At 38.2% G+C, this 23494-nt stretch overlaps 1 protein-coding gene across 7 annotated transcripts in view; it reads left to right on the top strand.

Annotated features, from left to right (window-relative positions):
• Window positions 1-23494, top strand: part of JAKMIP1 (janus kinase and microtubule interacting protein 1) — a 249801-nt gene that overhangs the window by 151597 nt on the left and 74710 nt on the right. For 3 of the 7 annotated variants that reach the window (XM_055708144.1, XM_055708125.1, XM_014285318.3), the window contains 4 exons: window positions 3524-3589; window positions 6335-6379; window positions 8829-10977; window positions 13232-13373. In XM_055708144.1, the coding sequence (XP_055564119.1) occupies window positions 3524-3589; window positions 6335-6379; window positions 8829-8861 (144 nt within the window). In that variant the 3' untranslated portion in view covers window positions 8862-10977; window positions 13232-13373. Of the gene's footprint in view, window positions 1-3523; window positions 3590-6303; window positions 6380-8828; window positions 10978-13231; window positions 13384-15670; window positions 15810-17817; window positions 18514-22386; window positions 22502-23234; window positions 23360-23494 lie in introns of those variants that run through there. The other 4 variants (XM_055708107.1, XM_055708114.1, XM_055708118.1 and 1 more) reach the window with 3 other exon arrangements.

The raw sequence follows: 23494 nt of genomic DNA on the forward strand, positions 1-23494 counted from the left end.
AGCAGATATAATTTATTGATAACAATAAGATAATTCTGAGTGATTTGTTGTCACAGTTATGCTTTGACAAACAAACAAATCAGAATTCACTGGAAGCATCTAATGAAGTGTTAAAAGCCTGAGAGTCCACAGCTTCTTGATTGCTAATCCTTGCAAATAAAAGGAAGACTAGATAAAGATGTAAATGCTTAAACTGAATCTCAAGCAGTCCTGCCTTTGGTCTTAATTGGTATGTGTAATTTTTGTGTAATTTCCTTCTCAGTAGTTTAATATAACCTCTGACTGAGTAACATCTCTTGCCACTCCTAGAAAATACTTTTTTTTTCTTAAAGCTAGGATTGCTGCATGTAGCTTACCTATATTTTTTAAAGTCATATTTTAGAAATTGTTAATCTTTGTATGATCAAGACAGTGCTGCAAACAGAGATAGGTACAATGGAGGGAAAAGAATTATTTATATGTGTTAAATACTGTATACAGGTGTAAATCTATTTTTTCCTGCCAATATATTGCATATATTTGTATGTATTTTTAAGGTCATCTCTGTGGTTAAATGAAAATAAATGAGTTACATCAGATTTTTCAGGATGTATAAATAGCCGAGCTAGGCTGGTTATCTTCTAGTGCTGACCCTGTGCAATCAGAGGATACTGATAGGAATAGCTACGCCCATTTCATCCTCCTGGATAATCCTCCATACAGTAATCCAAGGGAAAGCAAGTAAACAACTAGTACTAAACAGCCCCAAGCTTTGATACCTGCTGGAAAATTCCAGCCCACGGGTGTGTTTTAGAACAAATTCTGACCTGTCTAGGTTTGAACTCTTAATTTCTGTAATAAAGAAGTTGGTTGCAAAATCTTGCTCTTTTTAGTGTGTCTTCTGTCATTGTGATTTCCACTCGCATAAGGGCAATACCAGCTATTTAAACACTCATCACCTGTCTTCAACATATTATGGTTAGGTGGCAAGTCTGCAACTGGTCTACAGATACACCTGTGCACATGTAAATATCTGCCATGCTGACTGTACCCACCCTGTATATATCTGCCTTACTGACACAAATCTAGCTATTTTGAGGTTTTTTGTGGATTTTCACTGCTAAGAAATTCAACCCTATGTGTACTCCCTATCAATTGCTAGGTTATATTTGTATTCAAACTGATTTTTAGGAAAGTGTATATTTCTTCACCTTAAAAGGATTTTCTAACTTTTGTCTCACAAAGTTTAACAGTTATGATGGGTGAAGGGTGGGAAATGGAAAACAGAAGCCTCAGTCCTTTTTTTTTTTTTCTTAGAACTGTTCTGAATAGCTGGAGAGAATAGCTGAATAGCTGTAGTCTTTTGAAAAGATTAAAAATTCACAAGGGAATAATAACTTCTCCATTTTTACTTAATTAACAGAATTCTCGAATCTGAAAAATGCCATCTTATCCTAATTAACATGTTACTTTATAAAAGAACACTTGCTGTAGACCCTGAGGCGAGAAAGCCGCCAGATGTTTGGGAGCTTTTTTATTTTCCTTTTTTTCTGGAGGCAAGTTCTCAGCAGGTATTGGAAAAATATCTCACGTGATAAATCTTGAAGGTGAAAATGGTATTTAAAAATACTGCTTCTCTTCACTTTTCTCACCAGCGTCAAATTTTATCACAGAGCATAGGAGGACCCCCCAGAGAGTTGAAGTCTGTCACTTAGATCTGGGATGTGGTTGTAAGTAGGAACCAGCATAACTGAAATGAGTGGGAGAGAACAAGGAGTGTAACCTGATGGTCCAGAGATCCCAGAGGTGATTACATCTGCCTGCTTCTCCTCCCATGGCTTTTTACAGTGATTGTGATACTCCTGCCACATACAGTATATGAAGGTGATTGCTTAAGAGATAGACTTGCCTTGAGCAGGGAGCAGATGAAGTATAAATCAATTCAAATGGAACAGAGGAAAAGTGAAATTAATTCAGCTGTGCTTGGGGCATTTGTTACTGTCAGTAAAGCCGTGGGCAGTTGTGTCACACAAGGGTAATCTGGTTTGTGCTTTTATTATTATCTGGGGAAATCTCTGAGCGTTGCAGCGTGATGCAGTGGAGGGTCTGACTGACTTATTTTGACTGCATAATATTCAAAATAGTCATTTTAGCAAAATCTTGTATTTTAAAACAGGAGCAACAATAACAAAGCTACTTCTTGTGACCCATCTGCAATATTTGTGTGGAGAGTAGTATACCCTAGGAAAAGTGAACTGCAGCGTTGGCTGTACCTCATCGTTGAGGGAGCTCCAGGTTAGATTTCCAGTTTTCAAGCCCATGGTCACTGGATCAGCTGATGCCTTGCTGCAGCTGTCCTGGGCTACTGTGAGTGTTGAGCATTTCTTACTGTCTGAGGTCTTTGAACTGAACGGAGGTAATCAACTATCGACATCAGTTGCTTGCACAGGTTTGTAAGTAATGATTGGATGCTGTTTTGAAAGAGATACTATTGTTCAAATCAGTTTGGGAGTAATAAAACAATTCGGCAGTGGTGCAGTAGCTGCTACATTCATTTTATTGACCAATGCATAGAAATTACAGTAGGTGATAATTTCTCTTTGAAAGTTCAGGAACTGTTAATAGCTTTAGCTGTTGTAGGCCAGGCAGAGGTCAGGTAGTTCTCTCAAAAGAAGGTGACAGTATGAAGTTGCTCCTCAATTCCTAGTGGCTGTTAGTAGGAGATTCCATGTTTCTGCCTGTAAAAAAGAAAATAATTTATGAACCTACACTATCTATAACAAGTACAACGTACTAAAAGTGTAATGAAATGCATCTTTTTAGGGTAGAAGCCCAGAAAAATAAAAATAATAACAAGAAAGCATAACTTACAGAAAGGAAACAAGGGGACCGAATTAAGATATGTGGACCCAACAACAGTCATATTTTTTGAGAAATTTTGTAGAGATGAACAAGGAAAATCCTTAAAAATACAGAGCACTATGCTGAAGGGGACATTCTCTCTGACTGGTGGGAGGTGGGTCTGGTAATAGGATGGAGCGGAATTTCTTGACGGTGTCTTGGTGATGAACTGAAAATCCATGTCTGCTGTTTTTCTGCTATGTGGTGACTATGCCAGAAGCATAGTTATGCTTTATAAGAAAGCAAAATAAAGAGTTGAAATGTAATAATATGATCTGCTGCTGTCTAGGTAAGTAGAAAAACTTCTGGCAGTTGCAGAGAAAGTAGTTTTGAACTTCTAAGAGTTGTGGTGCTAATTGGAATTCTCTGTGTGTATATGTTGAAATTGTGATTAATGAGTACTGATGAGTAGACTTCCTAGTAGTAAACATGATGTTCTGAATGTGTAGCTTGTTTAAGATGCCATGGTTTCAAGGAAACATGGAGCAAACCTGCCAGGGACATGCCTAATGTAAGTGTAAAGGAAGTGTTGCATTAATAATAGGCATTTCTTACCTTAATTTGTAATCTATTTCTTACCTTTTTGATTGATATACTTTTCAAATTATATATTAAAATGTCTATTTTTCTTTTTCTATTCCAGCGAATTCGAGAACTAGAAGATAAAATAGAACTTCAAAAGAGGCAACTCAAAGAAATTGAGGAAAAGGTAAATAAATGCCTAGGCAATGCCAATGGCTTTTTTTCCACATACTAATTTAGTTTTCTCTGTTGCATTGATGTTAATAGTGCTTAACCTAGTATCATGAAATCTATTTTAAAAAAAGATAAAACTCATTGCTGCATGAAATGAAGCTCCATCCCTAATCTGCTCAAAATTATTTGCTGTCTGGGTTTTCTAGCAAGTACAGAAAGGAATCAAGGGGTCTGGAAAAACATTAGAGTAGAAGGGGGAGGATTAGCTGTGGTTTAGACCAAGAAACAACATAAAGATTTGTCTCTGACAGAATTGGTTAGCTGAGCCCTGCTTTTAGATAACATTGCTTTGTAAAACTTGCAAGTATTGAAAATTAATGAGGTGCATGTGACAAATATTACAAACAAAAAAATATTTCTTGCTTTAAGATAGCAACAAGTTCCAGATTAATATCCCAGATCCAAATTTTCTCCTCTTTTGAAGAAACTCTAAGGCTTAAAATGGCAAGTGTATTTTGGTCCCTGTGGTCCCAAGCAAGAGATGGCATGAGGTTCCTAGACCATGGGCTCAAGTGTTTCCCATGTCTGTGGAGTTCAGGCTGTTCTGCAGGTCAGGGGCTGACAATGAGTCTTACTCTAAGCCCTAGCAAAGTGTTTTAGTTATGTTGCTTTTGCTAAAGCAGTCCCTATGTCCCAAGACGAGTCACATTACCTAAGATTCCTTGTTTCCAGTACATATGGGTATCTAATCCTACATAAACCTGCTGCTGGCCTGAATGGAGAAGTTAGTGGACTTTTCAGTCATTGGTGTTTTGTTTGTTTTTTTTTTTTATTTTGGGATCAGAATGGGGTAAAACAACCAAACAGAGGCTTTTGAAGGACTCTGAATGGGAGTTGGAAGAGGTCAGTGGGATTTGCAGAACTGAGAGAGGCTTTGGGGAGCAGTTCGCTGGGTGAAGGAAAGTTTCTTCCTCACCCTTCACTAATTTCACTGTCCATCTGCTCTCTGGATGTGGCAGTCCTCCCTGTGTCACCCTCTGGGAGTATTGCACTTCTAACAGCTACTCCAATTCCCTCAACAGCTTCCTTGACCCCTTCTGCTCCCACAGGAGTTGTTTCCCCTCAGCAGTACCTGGTCTTGCACCCTTTGAACTGCGATACCGGGCTGGGTGTGTGGAAGAGCCAGAAGAGCCATGTGAAGCTGGGCTGTCTGCTGCTGTTGCTAATTGTCACTGTACATCACCCCCAATACTCCCTGGCTGGGGCTAGTCTGTCTGCATCCATCGGGAAGACAGTGATCCACGTTTCCACTAGCAGAGAAACAGAGCCAGTATCCCCCCCTTAAAGGGCTCTTTTGCTGCCTTTGCCCTCTGCTGCCCTGGACCCCTCCTATACCTGTAGCTGTTCGTGCCTAACAGCCAGTGATGTCTAAGATGCTGCAGTTAACTCCTCAAAGCAGAGAAATCTTGAGGGATTGATGATATCTCTGCATGTTAATTATTGCTAATAGTGGTGTTTATCCACCTATTCTAAAGCACCAAAATCTCTAGACGTTGCTATTGCCAAAATACGCTTAATGCACTACCATTACAGTTTGCAGAGTAGGTATTGGATTTGACAGACTGCTAATTTTGAAAATGGAAGTTAACGTTATTTGTGCTGGTTCATCAGTCAAATGGATGCAGAAAGGTATTGGAAAAGAAACAGCTTAATCACAAGCTTAGCAGAAAGCTGGTAATGAGTTAAAATGATTAACGTTCTCTTTGCCTTAATGTTACATTAGCAGGAGCTCAAAAAAGCTTCATCATTTTCTATTAACTTTCAAGTCCTTGATGGGTGGAGGGATTCCGTCTATCTGTATTACAGTTGATTTTTTTTTCCTTGGGATTAAATCCCACTCTGAATTTGACTGCCCAAAGGAAGGTTGTGTTGTCAGAGAATCAATGAATGATATACTTCTACCTCATTCTTCTTCTGAAGGTTTAATATGTCAGTGGGTGCAGACTGACACCTACATGCTGCTGATACTGAGCACAATTATTTCTGTGGAAAGAAATCTTCTGCTTCTGAAGCAGTTTTTATAGCTGAGTCTCACTGCTTGTTGTAGCTAAGGGCAATGTGCCACTTAAAAGTGTCATGAGTATGGCTTTTTATTTTCCTTTAGGAATGGATTCAATTTCTGAGTTTTATGTAAAATTCTGTCAAATCAGAACATAAGGATGACAGTATTTTTGCCCTATAAATTCTTTAGCAAACTGCCTTGCTTCTAAAGGCTATACAAAATAATAATGTAGAATTTGAATTTTATTCTACGAGTTGTTATGTAAGGAACAAGTGCTGTTTAAACACGTCATGCTTTTCTCATAACTGATTCTCTACCATTTAAGTTGCATTTAGTTTGTGCCCTTGGCTTGGTAAGTCCTGGTTCAGGAAAGCTTTCAGGTGTGTAATTATAAGTACTTGCTTAGCTGAGTCACAAAGACAAGCCTTATATTTCTGAAGTTACATAGTCCAAAAATGTTAACATTTGTAAAGCTGCCCTCAAATACTGAATTCTGTACCGTTACCCTTTTAGAGTAAGATTGGTATACTGTATCTCTCTTCCAGATCAACTCAGTTAATATTGATATAAGACTAACTGCTATAATGTCATTGGATTTCATATTACATATCTTACATCTTTTTTCTTTTCTTTTTTCCTCATTTTCTTTTGATCTTATGTTATAGTTTTTGTTCCTTTTTTTGTTTTTTTCACTAGCATTCATTCTGTGGCCTTGATGACACAACTGCGCCAAGACGTGTGGTTGGTATTCTTTATATCTCTTTGTACTTATTTTTTAACTCTTAGATTTTGCCGTGTTTGAGAATTGTCTTCATAAGACCATGAAGCCATGGGGGAGGGTATGCTGGTTTTGCTTGCACAGAGAGGAAGACTCACCTATAAAATCTGACTCGGGTGCCTTCAGTTACCTTCCTAGACCTCTGCAGAAAGCTACTGGGTTTTCAACAAGAAATGATTTTGCATCCAAAGATACTGACTGCCCTAACTGCAGTGGGTGTTTTTCAGTTCTGCAGAGCAGGTACATTTTTTCTAAAAGTTCAGGTATTGCTGTAGGATCCTACCTTCTGTCATGCCAGATAGAGAGGTGACGGACACTATCTGGTTTTCAGTTTTGTTTTCTAAAAAGCCCTGTAAGCATCAACACATATACAGAAAAAGGGTTTCATTTTACCTCCTCAAGATCCTTAAGGCCGCAGAATAACTCAGGAAGTAATAACCTGATTTCCCTTTTATGAGACAATGAGAAGGTTGCAATGTGACTGGCCTTCCATGTGCCCACACAACACGGGAAGAGCAAGGATAAGAAACCTCCATGGCTCTCCCTTGATATGCTACCATCATTCCCACTATGTTTTCCAGTGTTCTGATCTTTCAGCTCAATGCAAAAGACAGTGAATTTCTTTAGCTGTCATGGAAGCTATAGCAGTAGTGCTCAACTTTCACGCAGAAGGAGGGAAATACAATTTAGAAAATCTGTTCTAGCTCTCCTCCCTGGAGCAATGCCAGTTGCACACTGCCTTTGCATAAGGATGGCAACTCAACGATCTAACTGTTAGAGGATTAAGTTGTGGTTTAAAACTATTGAATATTTACACTGGTTTTGTTATTGCTGTTGTTTTGTTTTGTGGGGTCTTTAAAACTGAAAATACACAGTGTTTTTACCTTTACAGTTTTTCCAAGTTTTTTCTTCTTTGGAATTTGTTGTGAATTATGTTCATGGAATCCACTCATAGTAGGAGATGCACATAATCAACCCCGTTGAAATGTTATCAACTACTGTAGGATGAAGGAGCATGATAACAAGTTACCCAAAAAAGCTATTATATTTACCTTACATTAAGCTTGAACCAGTATTTTCTTCTGCCCAGATCACTTTTGAGAAATCAGACCTATTATGGGCTCTTTTGGAGGTTTATTCAGCTCCCACTATGTTGTTATCATCTTTCTGCTGATGCTCTTGGGAACTGGCTCTGGTCTCTCATTACTAGCGTTGCTGCATGTGGTTTATATTTTGCAATAAAATGATGGGTGGGATGTAGTCTGAGGGTATTACTGATTTGTTACAGTAGCTTTCTTTTGGTTGCTAGATGGGTGTTGAAATTGAGCAATATTTTTACAGCATTTTGGGCATTCCTTTTGAAATTTCCTTTATTTTGTCAAAGATTGAGCATATGCTTATAGAGCTGTGTGTAAGGAAAGGAGAAGCCTTGTGATACATCATTCACCTTACCGCAGTTTGAGCTGAGTTTTCTGTTCTGTGGAGATTGGAAAGGACAGGTGCTGTTTTGGTTAATGTAATAGTAATTATTGAATTTGAAAGAGTTGAAGAGTAATGTTAAAGGAAGTTACCAAACTGTTGTCTTTGGAGTTTCAGCTAGCTTTTTGACTGCAGTTCCAGTTAGAGGTGCTAACATCTGGATGAATATATTTGTTTCTAAATACTGTGAAAAGTATACTGGCCAAGTTTAGAGACACTTTATAAACATTCAATAAACAGTGAGATCACCAGTATTTTTGAAATTCCATTTAAAATACTTTGAAATAGTATGAATTCAAGGCTTAGGTCTGATCTGTAGGCTTCGTTGCTGATATAGCTGCTGGTATTATGGGTCTTCTTTGGGGGAAAAAAAATATTAAAAAAAATAAAAATTACAAGTATACTTAGTCTCCAGAAAATACATTGTGCAGATATAACCTGCTGTCCTTCCTGTTAACAGCAACTATTTAAGTGGTTAGATTCAAGGTTGGTGACCAGAATTTTGAGGGGATAACACAGGGATAATGACTGTGTAGCCATGTAGCTACTCAGCTCTCAAGTTTCCAGGAGTGCACATCATATTGTGGTGCTAGTCCGGAGGGCAATTTCCTTTAGTTCGTTTTGCCAGAGGTTAATCTGTCCTGATGAATGTAACACAGCTAAGCCTATTTGAAGAGACTTAACTATAGTTGGACTCTTGAACATTGTTCATTATTTCAAGGCAAACCAGGCACTTTACTGACAGGAACTTTGATTCTTGTTTATTTTGAAACCAATGTAAAACTTTTAGAAAGAGGTTGTGGTGTCTGTGAAATCAGGGCTGGATGCCAACACTTATTTCTAAATTAATGTAATCTATCTAAAGCTCATCAGACTTTTTCTTTGTTTTGTTTTTGTTTTCTGTTTTGTTTTTGGGTTTTGGTTCGTATACAGGCTATTAAAAGAACCTATGGAGTGAACAGATGAATCCACGTGCAAAAACACAGAAAATATTTATTGAGCAGCTTTAAATTGGTGCATTTTTTTTCATAAAAGAGTTTGCATAATACTTGAAGCTGCAAAATATTTGAATTTAAAATTAGAGATTTTTTTAAAGATGTAGCTTCAAGCTGGAATGGTTTGATAATCAAATAAGGACCAGCACATCATAAACACTGAAAAAAATCTAAACAGAATTTACACTCTCACACCAACCAAACACTGGAAAAATTACAAGTGCAATTACTGGCTGCTATGTGAACTGTTACCTACCAAACGGTTTTCCTACAGTACTGAGATTTTTGTCTCCATACTGCATGCTTTCAACAAATGTGGTTTGCATTTCACCCAGGAAACACAGAATCTCCTTTTTAATATCTATATAAAAAAAGCTAAGTGTTTGACAATAAGTTCTCTATAGTAAATAGCTGACAGGGAAAAAACTGTTCAAAGTTCAAAACGAATAGAGATTTATAAACCCGCAGCGGTAAAATTCATATTAAATTCATAAATTGGAAAACCACAGATGGAGAAGAGATGGGTTTTGGAGAAAGGCAAGATGGTAGATTGAATGAAGAAAACTTTGAAGTGAGTAAGAACTGCATGGGAGAGATGATTTTTTGAATGTTTCTTAAAAATTAAGGCAATAACTTGTCAAATAGCACTGGGAGAATGGGAGATCCGGAGGTGGCCTGAGAGGTCAGGAAAAGAGAACTCATGATGTGCTGTGTTTAGTTATCTCTTCAAGAAGAAAGAGGGGCTTGAAGAAGCGGATGTGTAGACAAATGTGATAAACAGAGATGTAGTTGTAAATAGGTATTTGGAAATTATGGCATCCTTCCAGGTGAAATAAAAAAATGTTGAGAGTAGCTACCAGGAAGCAAAAATGGCACAACCTCAACCCACAGAAGTAGATAAACAGTCAAGAACATGGATCACCTGAACTGCAAGAAAAATTTTTGGCGAAGCACAGATTGAAAAAATGAAGGTTGAAAAAAGTTGTTTAAGATGGAGAATGCTTAGATAATCCAAAAAGATTAGGCTTTTCTTTCAAAGCGGGAAAAGAGGATTGTTTCAGAGCTGGAAAGGCAATATGAAAAAATAGATTATTTTAATTATTTCTGGAATGTTGAGGCAATCAAAGTATCAAGAGCACAATATTAAAAGATAACTTTCTCCTCCCTCACATTTTTTTGAAAATCATCTTTTATTAAAAGGGCTACATAGAAAAGAAAGCTACAGAGAAACAGGTCTGCTCCCACGGACACACTGAACTCCAACATGAATATAAGGTAGAATAAGATACAATAATACATCACAGAAAGTGGAAATTATGATTGAAAAAAATAACATAAGGCAAAGAACAATCATGGCAGCACAAAGAAAGCTGAGGAAAAGATTTGTCACAGCAACGGAATATCTCACTGCTGAAGGTGCAGGAAGCAGCCTCAGAAGCCGCCAGTTTTCTCAGATAATTTTTAAGCTCTGAAGTAAGACCAGAGCTGTGCTCTTCACAGAGAATCACCGGACAAGGTCATTTACCTGCAGCAGGAGCCGAGGCACTCCACAAGATTAATTCAGTCAGATGCAGCAAACTGGCTTGTGCGAGGGTCTGAATAACCCTGTGTCCTGATACAAAGCACAACTTACATTGGGAACAAGGACCGTGCAGAAGTCTGGAAACTGAATCCCCAAAAGAATGTATCGCTCACAATGTGTTGTTCAAAAGGAACGAGCATTTAGAGAATGTGTTTTCAAATAGAGGTTTGTCATGTTTTAGTTAAAGCTTTTAGCGATGTGATGACAGAATGTGGGAAAATGAGGCCTTCACTGCAGAAGGAGTTTTGGCATTGCCCTGAAGAGAAGGACTACAAGAGGAGTTAAACAGAGCTGGAGATAACCAAACCAGGTGCTGATGAAGGAACAGAAAGTGGAAAGTGTGATTCACTCGGCAGAGAAACACTTTCTTCGCGTAGACATGGTTTTGCTCATTACTTCTTTGGGGAGGAAAGTATAAGCCCAAATGTTGGATGGTCGGAGCACGTGGCTGCAGCGGTAAGCGCACTGCAGAGATGGGGGATGGTCTTGTTACAAACCAGAAAAGGTATGAGAAGTTTCATTTCCTATTTTTTTAATGCATTTGTTACGCTGTAATTCACATGTGACAGATTTCTCAGAGAAACTGGCTGATTTGGGTGACATTGCCCATGATACTCATGGTGGTTTTATTCTGCACTGAGCCAGCAGGACTTATAGTTTTGGAAAGCTGTGGTTATCATTCCAGTCCTATTATCTGTTGCATATTGGTGTCTATTATAGAGCTGGGAAAGGTGTGTTAACTGAGTAGTTTTGGTCCATGCAAGATCCTGGGCCTGATTTTCATTTTCTGTGACACAGCTTTAAAATCATCTGTCCCAGCTGTATAAGCAAAGAAGGAAACAATAATTTTCTCATTTCTGGTATCAGTGGTAACAGCTTTCCTGGGTTAATGCTGAAGTACTCAGTAGTTTTCAGGATGAAGCATAAGAATTGTAGAGCCTAATGGATTGTGAGGTTTGAGAACAACTTTAGAAATTATCGTATTAACTTTCATTATATCAGTGAATAAAAGTGCATTTATAAACAAGAGCACGTACTAGAAATATGTCAGTAGAAATCAGTGTAATGATTTTAAGTGTCAATTTGTTCCTGCCTGCTCCATCATCACTGCTTTAATCTATTGGCTACTTTCTGCAAATGATACCACTAAGAATTATATTTTTTTTACAACTTAGAAGTAGGATATTAGGCTGGGGCACAGTTGAAAATGGCAATCTGGCTTCCACTTTAAATTGTTAATGAGCAGAGTAATTATGTCCACTATGATTATATATTCCTTCTGCAGTGGTGTTCAGGGATGCCCATTGTCAGGGAGCAGAACGTCTATTCACTTTACAAATCATAAGTACAGGCAAAGCATTAGTGTCTCAAGGAGCTTGAAATTGAAGGTCCTGTTCCATTTGGGAAATTACACAGGCTAGGGGGGAGCCATGATTATGTTTACAGGTCTCAAGGAGTGCATGGTGTCTGAGAAGGGACTGGGCTTGGTAAATCTAGAGAAGATTCCAAAGTGGTTTGAACTTTGTTGTCCATGTGGATTTATACTTTGTCTTTCTACACTTGTAGCTTTTACCTATCATTGCTTCTCAAGGCGCTGAGGAGTGGCTGAAACTTTTCAGCTCTAGGTCCTTGTGTGGCTGACAGAAGGGCAGTGAGTGATACAACTGGCCAAAAAAGTAAAATTTTAGGTAATTCACCATATGTGTGAAAAGTACACATCAAAACATGGGACAAGAGAAGAATTGCGTATTTATTCTTTTTGTACTGATTTTGTGCTATTTTATGCTCTTTGGTGGCAAAGATGTATGCTACTTTTTCTTCTTCTTTGCCCTATAGATTCAGCATTTGTTTAAAAAAAAAAAAAAAGAAAAATTAATTACATTATTTCCTGGAGAATAGGTCCAAACTCAGTGGCTGAATTCCAATTACATATCCACTTCCAAATTAATACAAACGTGGCAAAAGTAAAGGCATTTCACAGATTCCAGTTACAGGACCATGCTTTCTGAAGGGAGTTTAGGTAAATGAAGGTGAACTGCAGGGTGAAGAACTTTTAGAGCTACAGCTAAAAGAGGCAAAGGAAAAGGGCCAATCTTAGATTGTCTTCCCAAGCCCGAATTTAAAAATTCCTTCTAGGCATGGTTTCATAACCTGTCAGAGGTGAAGTAGACTTGTAAGTAAAATACTGAATGCAGAATTCCAAAATACTAATTAAAAATACTTAATGTTTCTCTGAAATAGTCATAGATTGCCTTTTGAATAGGAAATATCCTTTTTTAATTTTCTATCTCGAAACAATAAACAAATCATACATTTATCCAAAATAAGTACATTTTTTAAAATAAACATACTGAATTTTATGAAATAATTTAGTAGAAAATTATCCTCTTTTCAAACTTTGAACCCCAATTCCTTCATGAATTAGTCTAATTGAATCTTTTATGGAGATCTCATGTTGTGAACTGCAACTCCTTTCATACATGCTGAATTACTTTGGGGCTAATGAAAGGAGACTCTTTCATAAATAATAAATGTGTACAGAATCAAGAAGGACTGTTCATTTGATCATCAGACACTTAGACTCTTATTGCATGCTTAGACTGCAGTACATTGAGATCCTAATAATTTGGGCTTTTTTCATCATGGATCCTTCATCTGTGAGTGAACAAGAATTTTGTTACCGCATTAAAAAACCTAGCAATGAAGGGTTTGATATCCTAAATTTCAGTGTTCAAATTGATACTTCCTGGATTTTCCAGGAATTAGAAGATGCAAGCATACCTGATGAACGAGTAAACAGTGCTGAAGAAAAGAATTTAAACCTCAGAATAAAAAAGCTGGAGAAGCTGGAGCAAAAACTGAAAGGTGTTCTAGAGGACTATGTGGAATCAGATTCTGTCCTAAGAAATAGGTAAATAAAAGGGGGGTTTGCATTCAAAATTAATGTGATGTGACAAATGTACTCTTTTCTTTGCTCCATGTACTGGCTGTCAAATGATACATGTAAAGCTAGCAAAAAGAAGACTTTTATGTGTTTTTTGAGTGCCTGATAAGATGCGTGTATATGTGTTTATTGTGGCTGTCAGAATAGAAATGCGATATTCATTATTTTTTATTGTTACTTAAATCAGTTTTACCTAATGCTTATATTTATATATATATATATATACACTTAAATCAGCATGATCTAAAATCTTGTTGCAAATAACCAGACAGCTTCCTCAGGATGTTTCATTTGTAGATATTAATTAGGTGTAAATTCTGTTTGGAAAATATATCCCTTTCCTTTTTACAAGTTAAGAGTTAATTTGGAATTTTGTGTTGAAAAACAAAAAAAAAATCCTTGTTTCAGAAAGCTTCATCTAGTTTAGTATGTTAATTCTAATCATCACAGTAGCTAAAGGTGCCATTAAGCATTAATTATGTAGTTGACTAGAATAATAAGATCAAGGTTTTCATAGTCAGCAACTGCACTGTTCTAAAGAAAGCCAAATAGTTAAAAGGACACAAAATATAAATGGCATTCAAAATAGTTACTTGTATAATTTCCTAATGCTTTGATTCATCAAGGGATTTGGCCAGAAATGTTTTGATAATGGGCTTTTTGTCAAAATAATAACGAATCTTTTTTTAAATTGAAGCTTTTGTAAAAATAGGTCTATTTTAATAAAGATTTGGGGGAAGGGAAGACAGGAAGAACTTTATTTAAAACCAAAATAAAATATGAGACAACAGTTCAAGGAGAGCAAACGACCAGCTGAAACTTGTCTGGGATCTAGGAAGCCTATTTTCAAGGATCTTGGGTAGCAAGTAGAAAGAGAAGAAATCCTGTGCCTGAAGTTCTTGTGGCTGAAGCGCAGACAGATGGGACAAGGAATTATGTGGAAGGTGCAACTATTTTCAGAAACAGAGAAGAGTCAGCAGCTGTAACAAATGAGGGCAGAGTTTTGGGCTGATGTGGCCCAGTTTCCTTTGATACCAGTGGTCAGTTGTGCAGTGCCTGTCTGCAGTGAGGAAGACACTGTCAGGTTTACTTTGATACTTATTTAATGATGTGTTTTCTATCTTAATCCTATTGCTTCATAAGTAGGTTTTTATGTGAGCTTTTTGAATGAAGGTGGCGTTGTCATGCTGGGATGGAGGTAGTGGGAAATGTTGGCAGGTAGGGGCAGTAAGACAAACCTAGAAGATAGGATTGAGCAGGGCAGCTGAGTGGAAGGCTGTTGAAGGTTGGATGAAGAAAATGCAAGGAAGAAGATATGGTACAGCACAGTCTTGAGGGGTACAGGGGGTAATATGTGCGCCTCCGAGATGAGAAAAGAGGAGGCTGTACTGCCTGTGCAGGAGATGAGAGGCTGGGGAAAAGATTTTCCTTAACAAGAAAAGGATTTTTTGAAACTCACAAATAAGGCATTGAGAAAATGTTGATGTGGAGGCTGAAAAGGGAAGGAAAACCTAAAGGAAACTTGAGGCTTGCTCTCATAAGATTATCTTAGGTATTCCTCCTTTGCAGAGGAACCCCATCACATCACACCACATCATCTTACACCACCATTTTAATAGCAACAGGTGAAGCAAACCTGTATTTTGTCAAAATCCAGCTTTGTGGGCAGGGTCAATACAACCATGCATCCTAGGTTTCAGTACCTATTGAAGGTATGGTACAAGTCAGCTGTGTTCCCTTTGGTTACTAAAAGACATAGTTACTTGTAGGTTACATGCAATTTTAATTTTTATGGAAAGTATTTACTGTAATCATAAAATTTGTTAATCCTTTGGTTAATAAAATCTTATATAATTATTAATTTTATTAATCATGGGATTAATCATGGTCAGATACATGTAGAGACCAAAGTGTTGTGGTTGTCTTTATGGTAAGTTGTTACTTCATATAGTATGTCAAGCTTTAGCGAACATTGACCTTGTAAATTATTTGCTTATGGTTTTCCTATTAAGCCAGCAGAGAGAGAATGAACATAGATGTTAGTTTTGACAGTCTCCAGCATAACGTGAAAACCCTAGTAGACTTACTAAGAATTAAGCACTTGTTATTAGTGATCAACAATTTATTACTATTATATTGCTGGGAGAAAAATGGGAAAATAGAAAAACTGATGCATTGCTGATGACTGCCTATCCATCTGGAACTGTACTGTGTAGTATTTACTTAGCAAAGATCTTTATTCTCACTATCCCAGGACGAAAGAGCTGGAGCTGTCACACAGAACACTTCTTGTGATGATCAATCAACTAAATGTGAAGTTGCACCAGGTTGAAAATGCAAATGTTCGTGTTAAAGGGAAACTGCGAAACATTCAGAAGGACCTGATCAGCTGGGTGAGGAGGATATTGTTTCAAATGACCTAGTTTAGCTTTTCTTTGTGGTAATAATTTATAAGTCAACCTCATCTCCAGTGACCTCTCTGTTTTTAAGCAGTAAAGCAACTCAGCCTTTCTCTTTTTCTACAACCAGAGGAATCAGAAGAAATTTCGGTCTTTTTTCCTGCCACTTTCTTTTTCTCTGACATCTTTGACAGCACTACCATTATTCCTCTCATTTGGGCCCTTGATCTTGGAGATATATGCTGCCACTTCCTTCCTCCTCCCCAGAATCTGCTCAGACTACTCCTCCCTGGGTCAGGCTTGAACTTTCTAGTCCCATAATAAAGCATTTCTGTTACTTTCGATTCCCTGTGTACGCGGTGCAACAGCACACACAGCCACCACAGCCTGTCTTCCCTACAAAATGCAGCGGCTCAGCCCGTCGTCTGACTCCTGAATTGCTCACGTGTTTTCCAGCTGGGCCCCACCTGCTGCTGCATCCACCTTAAGCTTCCTGCTTATCTTTGTGTCCTCTTCCAGCTTTCCCAGGTTGTTGGGGTCTTACCTTCTTTCCTGTGATGCATCGCCATGTGGGCCACCACTCTGCAGAGCCCGGCCGGTGGGAGCCCTCCTGTGCAGGGTGCCCTTGGCTGACCCGCTCCCTCCTTGCCAAGAGCATCCCATGGCCAGCCACCTCACAACCCAACTCCCTCCCTTGTGTCTGTTCTGAAATTGGTGGCTCTGCAGGGGGAAGCCTTCAGTTCTCCCAAGTGCTAGCACTTCACATAAACCTTTTGTAACCGGAAGGTCAGCTGTTGGCTAATTACACATACAACAGGTATTTTTACTTTAGTGATCTATGAAAATGGAGAAGGAATGAAAGTTTTTCACGAAAGCGAAACAACGTCTTTTGATTCTGTTTATCATAAGATATGCATTCATTCTCCCAGCATTTTAGGTCCAAGTTGAATACTCTGACACGACACTAGTACCATGCAACAAGACTCGTAAGAAGGAATAGTCTTTGCTTTTTTAATTAAAAGTGAAATGCACTTTTCAACATGCAGCAAGCTTAGACATATATATATATATGGGAATATATATATATATTCCCATCAACAGTTAACCAAACAAAGTATTATCACACATCTACCTGACTTTGCATAAAATTTCAGCCAAGTGTTCCTCCTGTCCTGTCCTTGCTGGTGAACCCCTCAGACAAGAAAGTACCAAAGATCAAAAACTGACCTAAAGGAGTCCTTGAAGAAATACAGTAATGCCTCTGTGCCTTCAGTCTGGCTTCAAAGTTGCCACAAGATCCCTATGATACTTGTGATTCTTACGGTGCTTACAAGAAGGCAGCATGGGAATCATGAAAGCTGCCTCTGTCTTTCACAGACATCTTTCACCACTGTGTCTCTGTGTTCAAACACAAAAATACCAAAGTCTTTCTCAAGCTGATTCAAAAGGCATCTGTTCTGTTCTCCTTTTTCAGGACGTTCATAAATGGAGCTGACAGCTGACAGGTATGGGGTGAAGGGCAGAGGGCAAAGCCTGGTCTCTGGGAAGTGCGTGTGCTGTTTTCTGTAATAGAACCATGGCTTCCCTGCCTGTAGCATCGCAGTGCTACGCTGCTGTCGCTGTTAAGGATCTGTTACTGTATAGTTCAGAGCTGGTTGTATGAATTCCAGTTCAAAAGTTTCTTTTGATTTAATATGTACTGTAGAACATGCAAAAAAGGTGTTTAAACATGTCCTGTATTTTATGTAGTAGTAGAAATGGGTGAGTTTGCGTTTTGTTTGTTTGTTTCCTACTGAGATGTGTCAGTGATGGCTGAAAGGACAAAACAGTGGGTCGGTTTTACTCCAAATGCAGGACTTTACTGGCTTTTTTAAAAAAATCTACTTATATAATTCCTGAGCTTTCAGGAAAAAAGGGTAGAATTGTAAATTTAAGAAAAGTTATAAAGGAAGAAGAGATTTTTTTATTGTGGTGTTAAGCATACAACTCGCTGAAATTACAGGTTGAAAACCAAGAAAAGTCAGAGAAGAAGCAAAAGGAAAAATTACATTGGCTTCAGGAGCAGCTGAAGACAAAAGAAGATGAAATAAAAAGCCAGTCAGAGTATTTTGAGCACTACAAGCAAAGGCAGAGACAACACACAGCAGCACTGAGAGAAAGGGAATGTTACCTTCGGGGTGAAGTATCTAGGCTAGAAAAGCAAGTCCTGGATCTTAATGCCCGTATTGCTCTTTTGACATTTGAGTTAGAAGAGGGAATGGTGCAGTACCTCCAGCAGAAGCTGGAATCAGCATACAGTGGGGCTCAGGGCTATAAACACTCTGATGTGGACTTAAAGGAATTGAAAAGTTGCATTGAAAATGTGGAGCATGACATGAAAAGCCACCTCGAGGTATTTCAGCAAAATCTGGAGTTCTTAAGGGAAAAAGAGGAGGACAACAGAAGAGAACAGGCAGACCTGCTGACTGAACTCCAGTGCTCTCAGGACACCGAAGACTTTCTCAGAAGAAAACTGGAAGAATCTTGCCATCATGTTTATTGTCTGAAATTGTCTGAAATCAAACTACAGGAAAAAATAGAACAGCTTTTGGATGAAAATAGAGCTTTAAAAGATGAAGGTACAGTGAAGTCAAAAAAGAAGAAAGAAAAGGACTCACAACTTACAAGACTGGAGAACAGAGACAACAGTCCTGACCTGGTAAGTAAAAATAAGGCAAAATATAATTAGCTTTTGTCTTTATATCACCCTGGATGACACTTGTCATTAGATGTGTGATCGAGATGCAAGTGTGTGGCTTTTTCCCTTCTGCATTTTTTTCCTTTATTTTTGTTGATGCATTAGTACTTCACAGTGTCTAATTCACAGCACTGGAATCAGTAGGTGGAGCTTCATTGCATCAGTGTTGCTATTAGGTGCACATTGAGGGCACCTCACAAATCTTGTCTCCTTAAGTTTTTAAATGACATGCCCAAGGCAAAAGGTCTCGATTGGCACTAGAAGTAGAGCTCAGAACTTCTGAAACCTCTCTGTCATGGACACCATTCAGTGGAGGAGTATGCATATGGTTGGGTGAGTTTTCACATGTTATTCATGCCCAAATGCTGAAGAAAAAAGCACAGCTGACAATAAATCTCATCTGGGAGATTTTCTGGATAATGGTAAACAAGGGAGGATGGATACAGTATTCATGACTGGGAGTGATTTGAGATATTCAATGGTTTGCATCCCCGTAGCATTGTGATATGCCCTGAATACACTGAATAGGACTTGTTTGCTTCAAGCACTTCGCCCCAACATTGCATGGGAAAGCTCTGCATATGCTGTAGTATGGCATTCAGCTTCTGCCAATTCATTTTGCTGACAAAGAACAATTCTTGTTCACACAGAGAACTCAAACAAAGTTTTATTCTTTATGCACTGAGATGGAGGGTATTTTTATTCTGAGGATTTGTTAAATAAAGTGAAACCAGCTAAGCCTCACACTCATTCTGCTCCATTCAGATTGTGACCTGATATCCCAAGAGCTCTCCTGATTTTAACTGCAGTTAACCAAGAGGTAATAGGTGTGAACAAAACCCGTTTAGTACAGGAGAACAATCAGATTATGAGTACTTCCAGAACTGGGAGAAGGTAGAGAGAATCTTTTGTCTGTGAAAGCCAGAAGAAATAAAGGCAAATTTTTTAACCCAGTAGTTGAATGTACTTTTGCAGACATGGGTGATTTTGTACTATCAGTGGCTCTACAGCCCCAAAGAAATGAGCTCCAGGAGGTTGTCTTTGTGAGAGAGATAGTAAGGTCACCCTGCAGTAATGGGCAGCACATGGGTGACCTGTGTGGCTAGCTCTGTGTAGCTGTGCCTCACTGCACGTGTCTCCATAGCGGCCCCGAGGCGGCAGAAGGACCAATTGCTGTTGCTTACTTTTATACTTAGCCTGAACCATTGCTACAGTTACTTTAACTAGTGAGTTCACTTTTTCTTAGAATGAAGAAGAAGGTTTGAAAATATTTTAAGATATTTCTAGGACTTGCACTGAATTGTAAACAGGTACAGCTAAAATCAGGAGCTGTGAGGGCTTTCAGAGCCAGGAAAGAAGTAGTAGACAATTCCTGTTGCTTTGAGAAAACTGAGAAAAGGAGAAAATAAATGGTGAGTTATTTGAAGGTATGAAAGCCAAGTATACCAACTGACCAACTGCCTGAGGCTAATCCAAAAAGTCTTCAAGAAACAGGACCAAAACTTTCATTCTATACTGTACCCTAAGAAAAGGTTATTTTTTCCTCTACACAAAATTTTCTAACCTTTTCTTTCCAAAGTATCAATTTACAGCTGTGTTGTCATAGGAGGATACTGAGTCTCGATTACTGGGTCTTTGGTACAACTGAGCAGGCCAGAATTTTTGTTAAACCCATTTACTTTGTTCTGCTGCACAGTAGGTTGTATTCCTTAAATGCTGTGCATAGCATCAGCAGCATCAGATCTTGTGCCTTCTGCATTTCTGGTTGTCTTTTCCTCCTCTTCTGGCACTGCAACTAATTCACTAGGATTTTTCTAGTAGAAAATGACTTGAGATAGCAGGGAAAAAGAATCTGTATCTATGATAACAGGAGGAGGGAGACATCTGGTGTTGTGCTGTAAAACTGAAGAGGGCTTTTCCCTTACCTTGTGTTTTACTAGCACCTGATAAAATAAAAATTCCTTATTTCGTTACCTTGATCTTGTAGTATTCAAGCCAAAATAGTGACAAGAAAAATCCTGTTTGAGTTCATCATACTCTATCAACAGCTTTAGAAATGAGAAATTGTGTGCAATACAAGAAAGATTTTCATGCTGTTACTTTTCTGGAAAGCCGTTTGTATATAATTTTTCAGTGAAAAAGCAAATGGGATCATTTGCCTGTTTCACAGCCAGGAAAAAAGTAGTTTGTCAAGACAGGCTTATCAGACTCCCATGAAGGCCATCAGACACATGGCATGAGATTCCTCGGTAAATACTATGTCATTCAAATGCCAAGTAAATCAGTTATTCTTGAAAAACTAGCCTTAGTGTTGTTATTGCATCTTCACACAATAGTAGCAGATCCAATTAGGTGTTTTGTTCTGGTACTGTAGAGGTGAACTGCATCTCACAGAGGGGTGTAGTCACATAAAGCTTGTCAGAAATTTGAATTTCCAAACTTGGTATCGGGATCCTGTCTGCAATATTCCAATTGCAACCTATGCCTGAATGAAAAATGCATGAAAAAGCAGCTAGCTCCATGTGACTATGTCTTGATTTATCAGAGAGTTTGTAGATGTGAATGTTAGGGGTCTGTTGAAGGTGTTGCTGAAGGAAAAGCATGAATCACCAAGCAATGCACCTTTCTACAGCTTTCACATGAGAGCTGAGGTCTTGATTTCACAATATGATGTTCCTGTTATCCAAGCATATCCAAGCATTGTACCTTTTACATCATTTTGTGTAACTTTCTTCTGACAGAACCCACATATCAGTAAAAAAAAGATATCTGGGAGGGATAAAGGCAAACTTGCAAGAAAGGAATCAGTGTGTTCCAGGAAATTAACATTAGCTTCAATATTACTGAAAAAAGGAAGGAAGAAATCTTGGAACTGTTGCGGTTTCCACTTAAGTCATGCCTCCCAGTCAAGATCTCATAATAAAGCACTGTAATGTGGCAGCTTACACAGGATGAAATCAAAATTATTCTCACTGGTGATCCTGTAGAAAATAAAGTGGCCTTTTCTGACTCGCTATACACTGAACACTTTGAAGTCATTGAAGTGACACGAAGTCACTTTCCCAACCGTATGTAATTCTAAAGCTGCAGCTCAGCCCAAATGGACCAAGTTTGTTTTCTGCTGGCATTTGATTCAAAGCAGTGCAGGAAGACAAAAATGACTGTGTTAGCTTGTTTTCTGCACTGTAGCTGTTTTGGCTACCACCTCGATTATGTGCTCTGTTGAGAAAATCAAACCTGAGTCTTCTGTTCACTAAAAATGAGCACACTGCATGTGAAAAGTGGCCTGCTGCATATCGAGCAATAAGGGTATCTGCTTTGCACCAGAATTTGTCACAATTTCCAAATTCGATCAACGGAGTCAAGATAAATGTCAAGAACAGAATATGAAATGTATAACTAAATTATCAATGAAAAAGAAAATTTTATTTGGAATAGTTATTCTACTTTGAGTTCTTCCCACCTTGGAACAGTTGTCCTTGTAGCTGGGCACTGAACTTTTAGTTTCATTCTCTACTTGATTGGACTTTCTTTTCTCTTTGTTCATAAGCATATAATTTAGTCTTTGTTTAGATAGTGTTCCATCTGTGATCTGACATATTACATTCTTATTACTCAGATTTTCTTCCTAAACTCTGAGTGAAGTATGAAGGAAGTTTAGGAAGGAAGAAAGTATTACGGGGAATTTTAAACCATGATATTTACTAGAAAATATTATAAGGAAATAAGGAATGTAAAATACCAAAAAAAAAAAATTATGTGCCTGGTTTCATATCACAAACACCATATATTTATAAACTGTTTTATTCTTTTCCTCCTCCTTTTCCCATTAAGAATGGAGGTCTAATCCAGGATGATGTTCAAAATCTGAAATGGGGAGCAGTCTTGGATTCACTCAGAGGCAGACCTAACCAAACTCCAGCTGTGCAGCTACATGGTAAAGAGTCTGGTATGAAAACAAACTGGAATATTTGCTTTCATTTGTGCAATAGAAGTAAAGATTATTTCATTCATGTGGCGTGCATGACCTAGAAGGTGTAAGACCTTCTAAACGCCTCCTGATCTGTAAGAAGGTAAAGCAATAACTGTTTGCCAGTATGGTACTAGCATTTAGAGATGACCTCTCTCAAGAAATCCTACAGCTTTCAAGAAGCTATAGAGATGAGGAATTAGGGAATATTTCCCATGCCATGGCTGAAGTCAGACTTGCTTTTCGACCAACCAACGTGAAAGCTCTGATCTTAGCAAATTATATTAGTTAAATTCTTCCAGCATAAATTAATGGAAATTTTATAGCAGATTTCAGTGTATGCAAATGCAGACCTGCACTGAATAATTTAAACCCATAAGATTTTATCTAACCACTGTAATGAGGTGTATTTTCCATTTTTGTATGCTTTGAGAATGGGGGGGTGGGGGATATACCTTATTTTAGAGCTTAATATTTATGTTTTCTTATGAAAATTGTTTTATTTTTTAATGTCTTTGTCATTTCTTATCATAATGTCATGCTTATCTTCGCATCATTGGTGATGCATGCTTCCGGTGGAGAAGGTAGCCTTGAGCATACTCTCACTAAAATACTTTTCTGTTCAAAACATCTGGTCAGATGTTTTTGGGTTTGTTTTTCATCTTATTATCTGGGAGTGGCATTACACCTGTTCAGTGCTTTACCATAACAGGAACACCAGGATGCAGCCGTGATGGGCTAAAGCAGATGGAGGAGCTACCAGTAGAACTTCTACCAGTTTTGGAAGACAATTCCAGTACCTTTGCAAAAGTTGCTGGTCTAGCTGAGATTGAGCAGGTGAGAAGAAAAGTTACTGCTGCTCTTGCTGTCTTTGTGCACAGTGAGTCTGTGAAGTTTGAAATAAAATGAAGAGTTGGTGTATTTAAAGATGGATATAAAATTAGCTTTAAATGATAACTATTAAGGATGCTA

The sequence above is a fragment of the Falco cherrug genome, chromosome 1 (genome assembly GCF_023634085.1).
Source record: "Falco cherrug isolate bFalChe1 chromosome 1, bFalChe1.pri, whole genome shotgun sequence".
NCBI classification, from domain to species: domain Eukaryota; kingdom Metazoa; phylum Chordata; class Aves; order Falconiformes; family Falconidae; genus Falco; species Falco cherrug.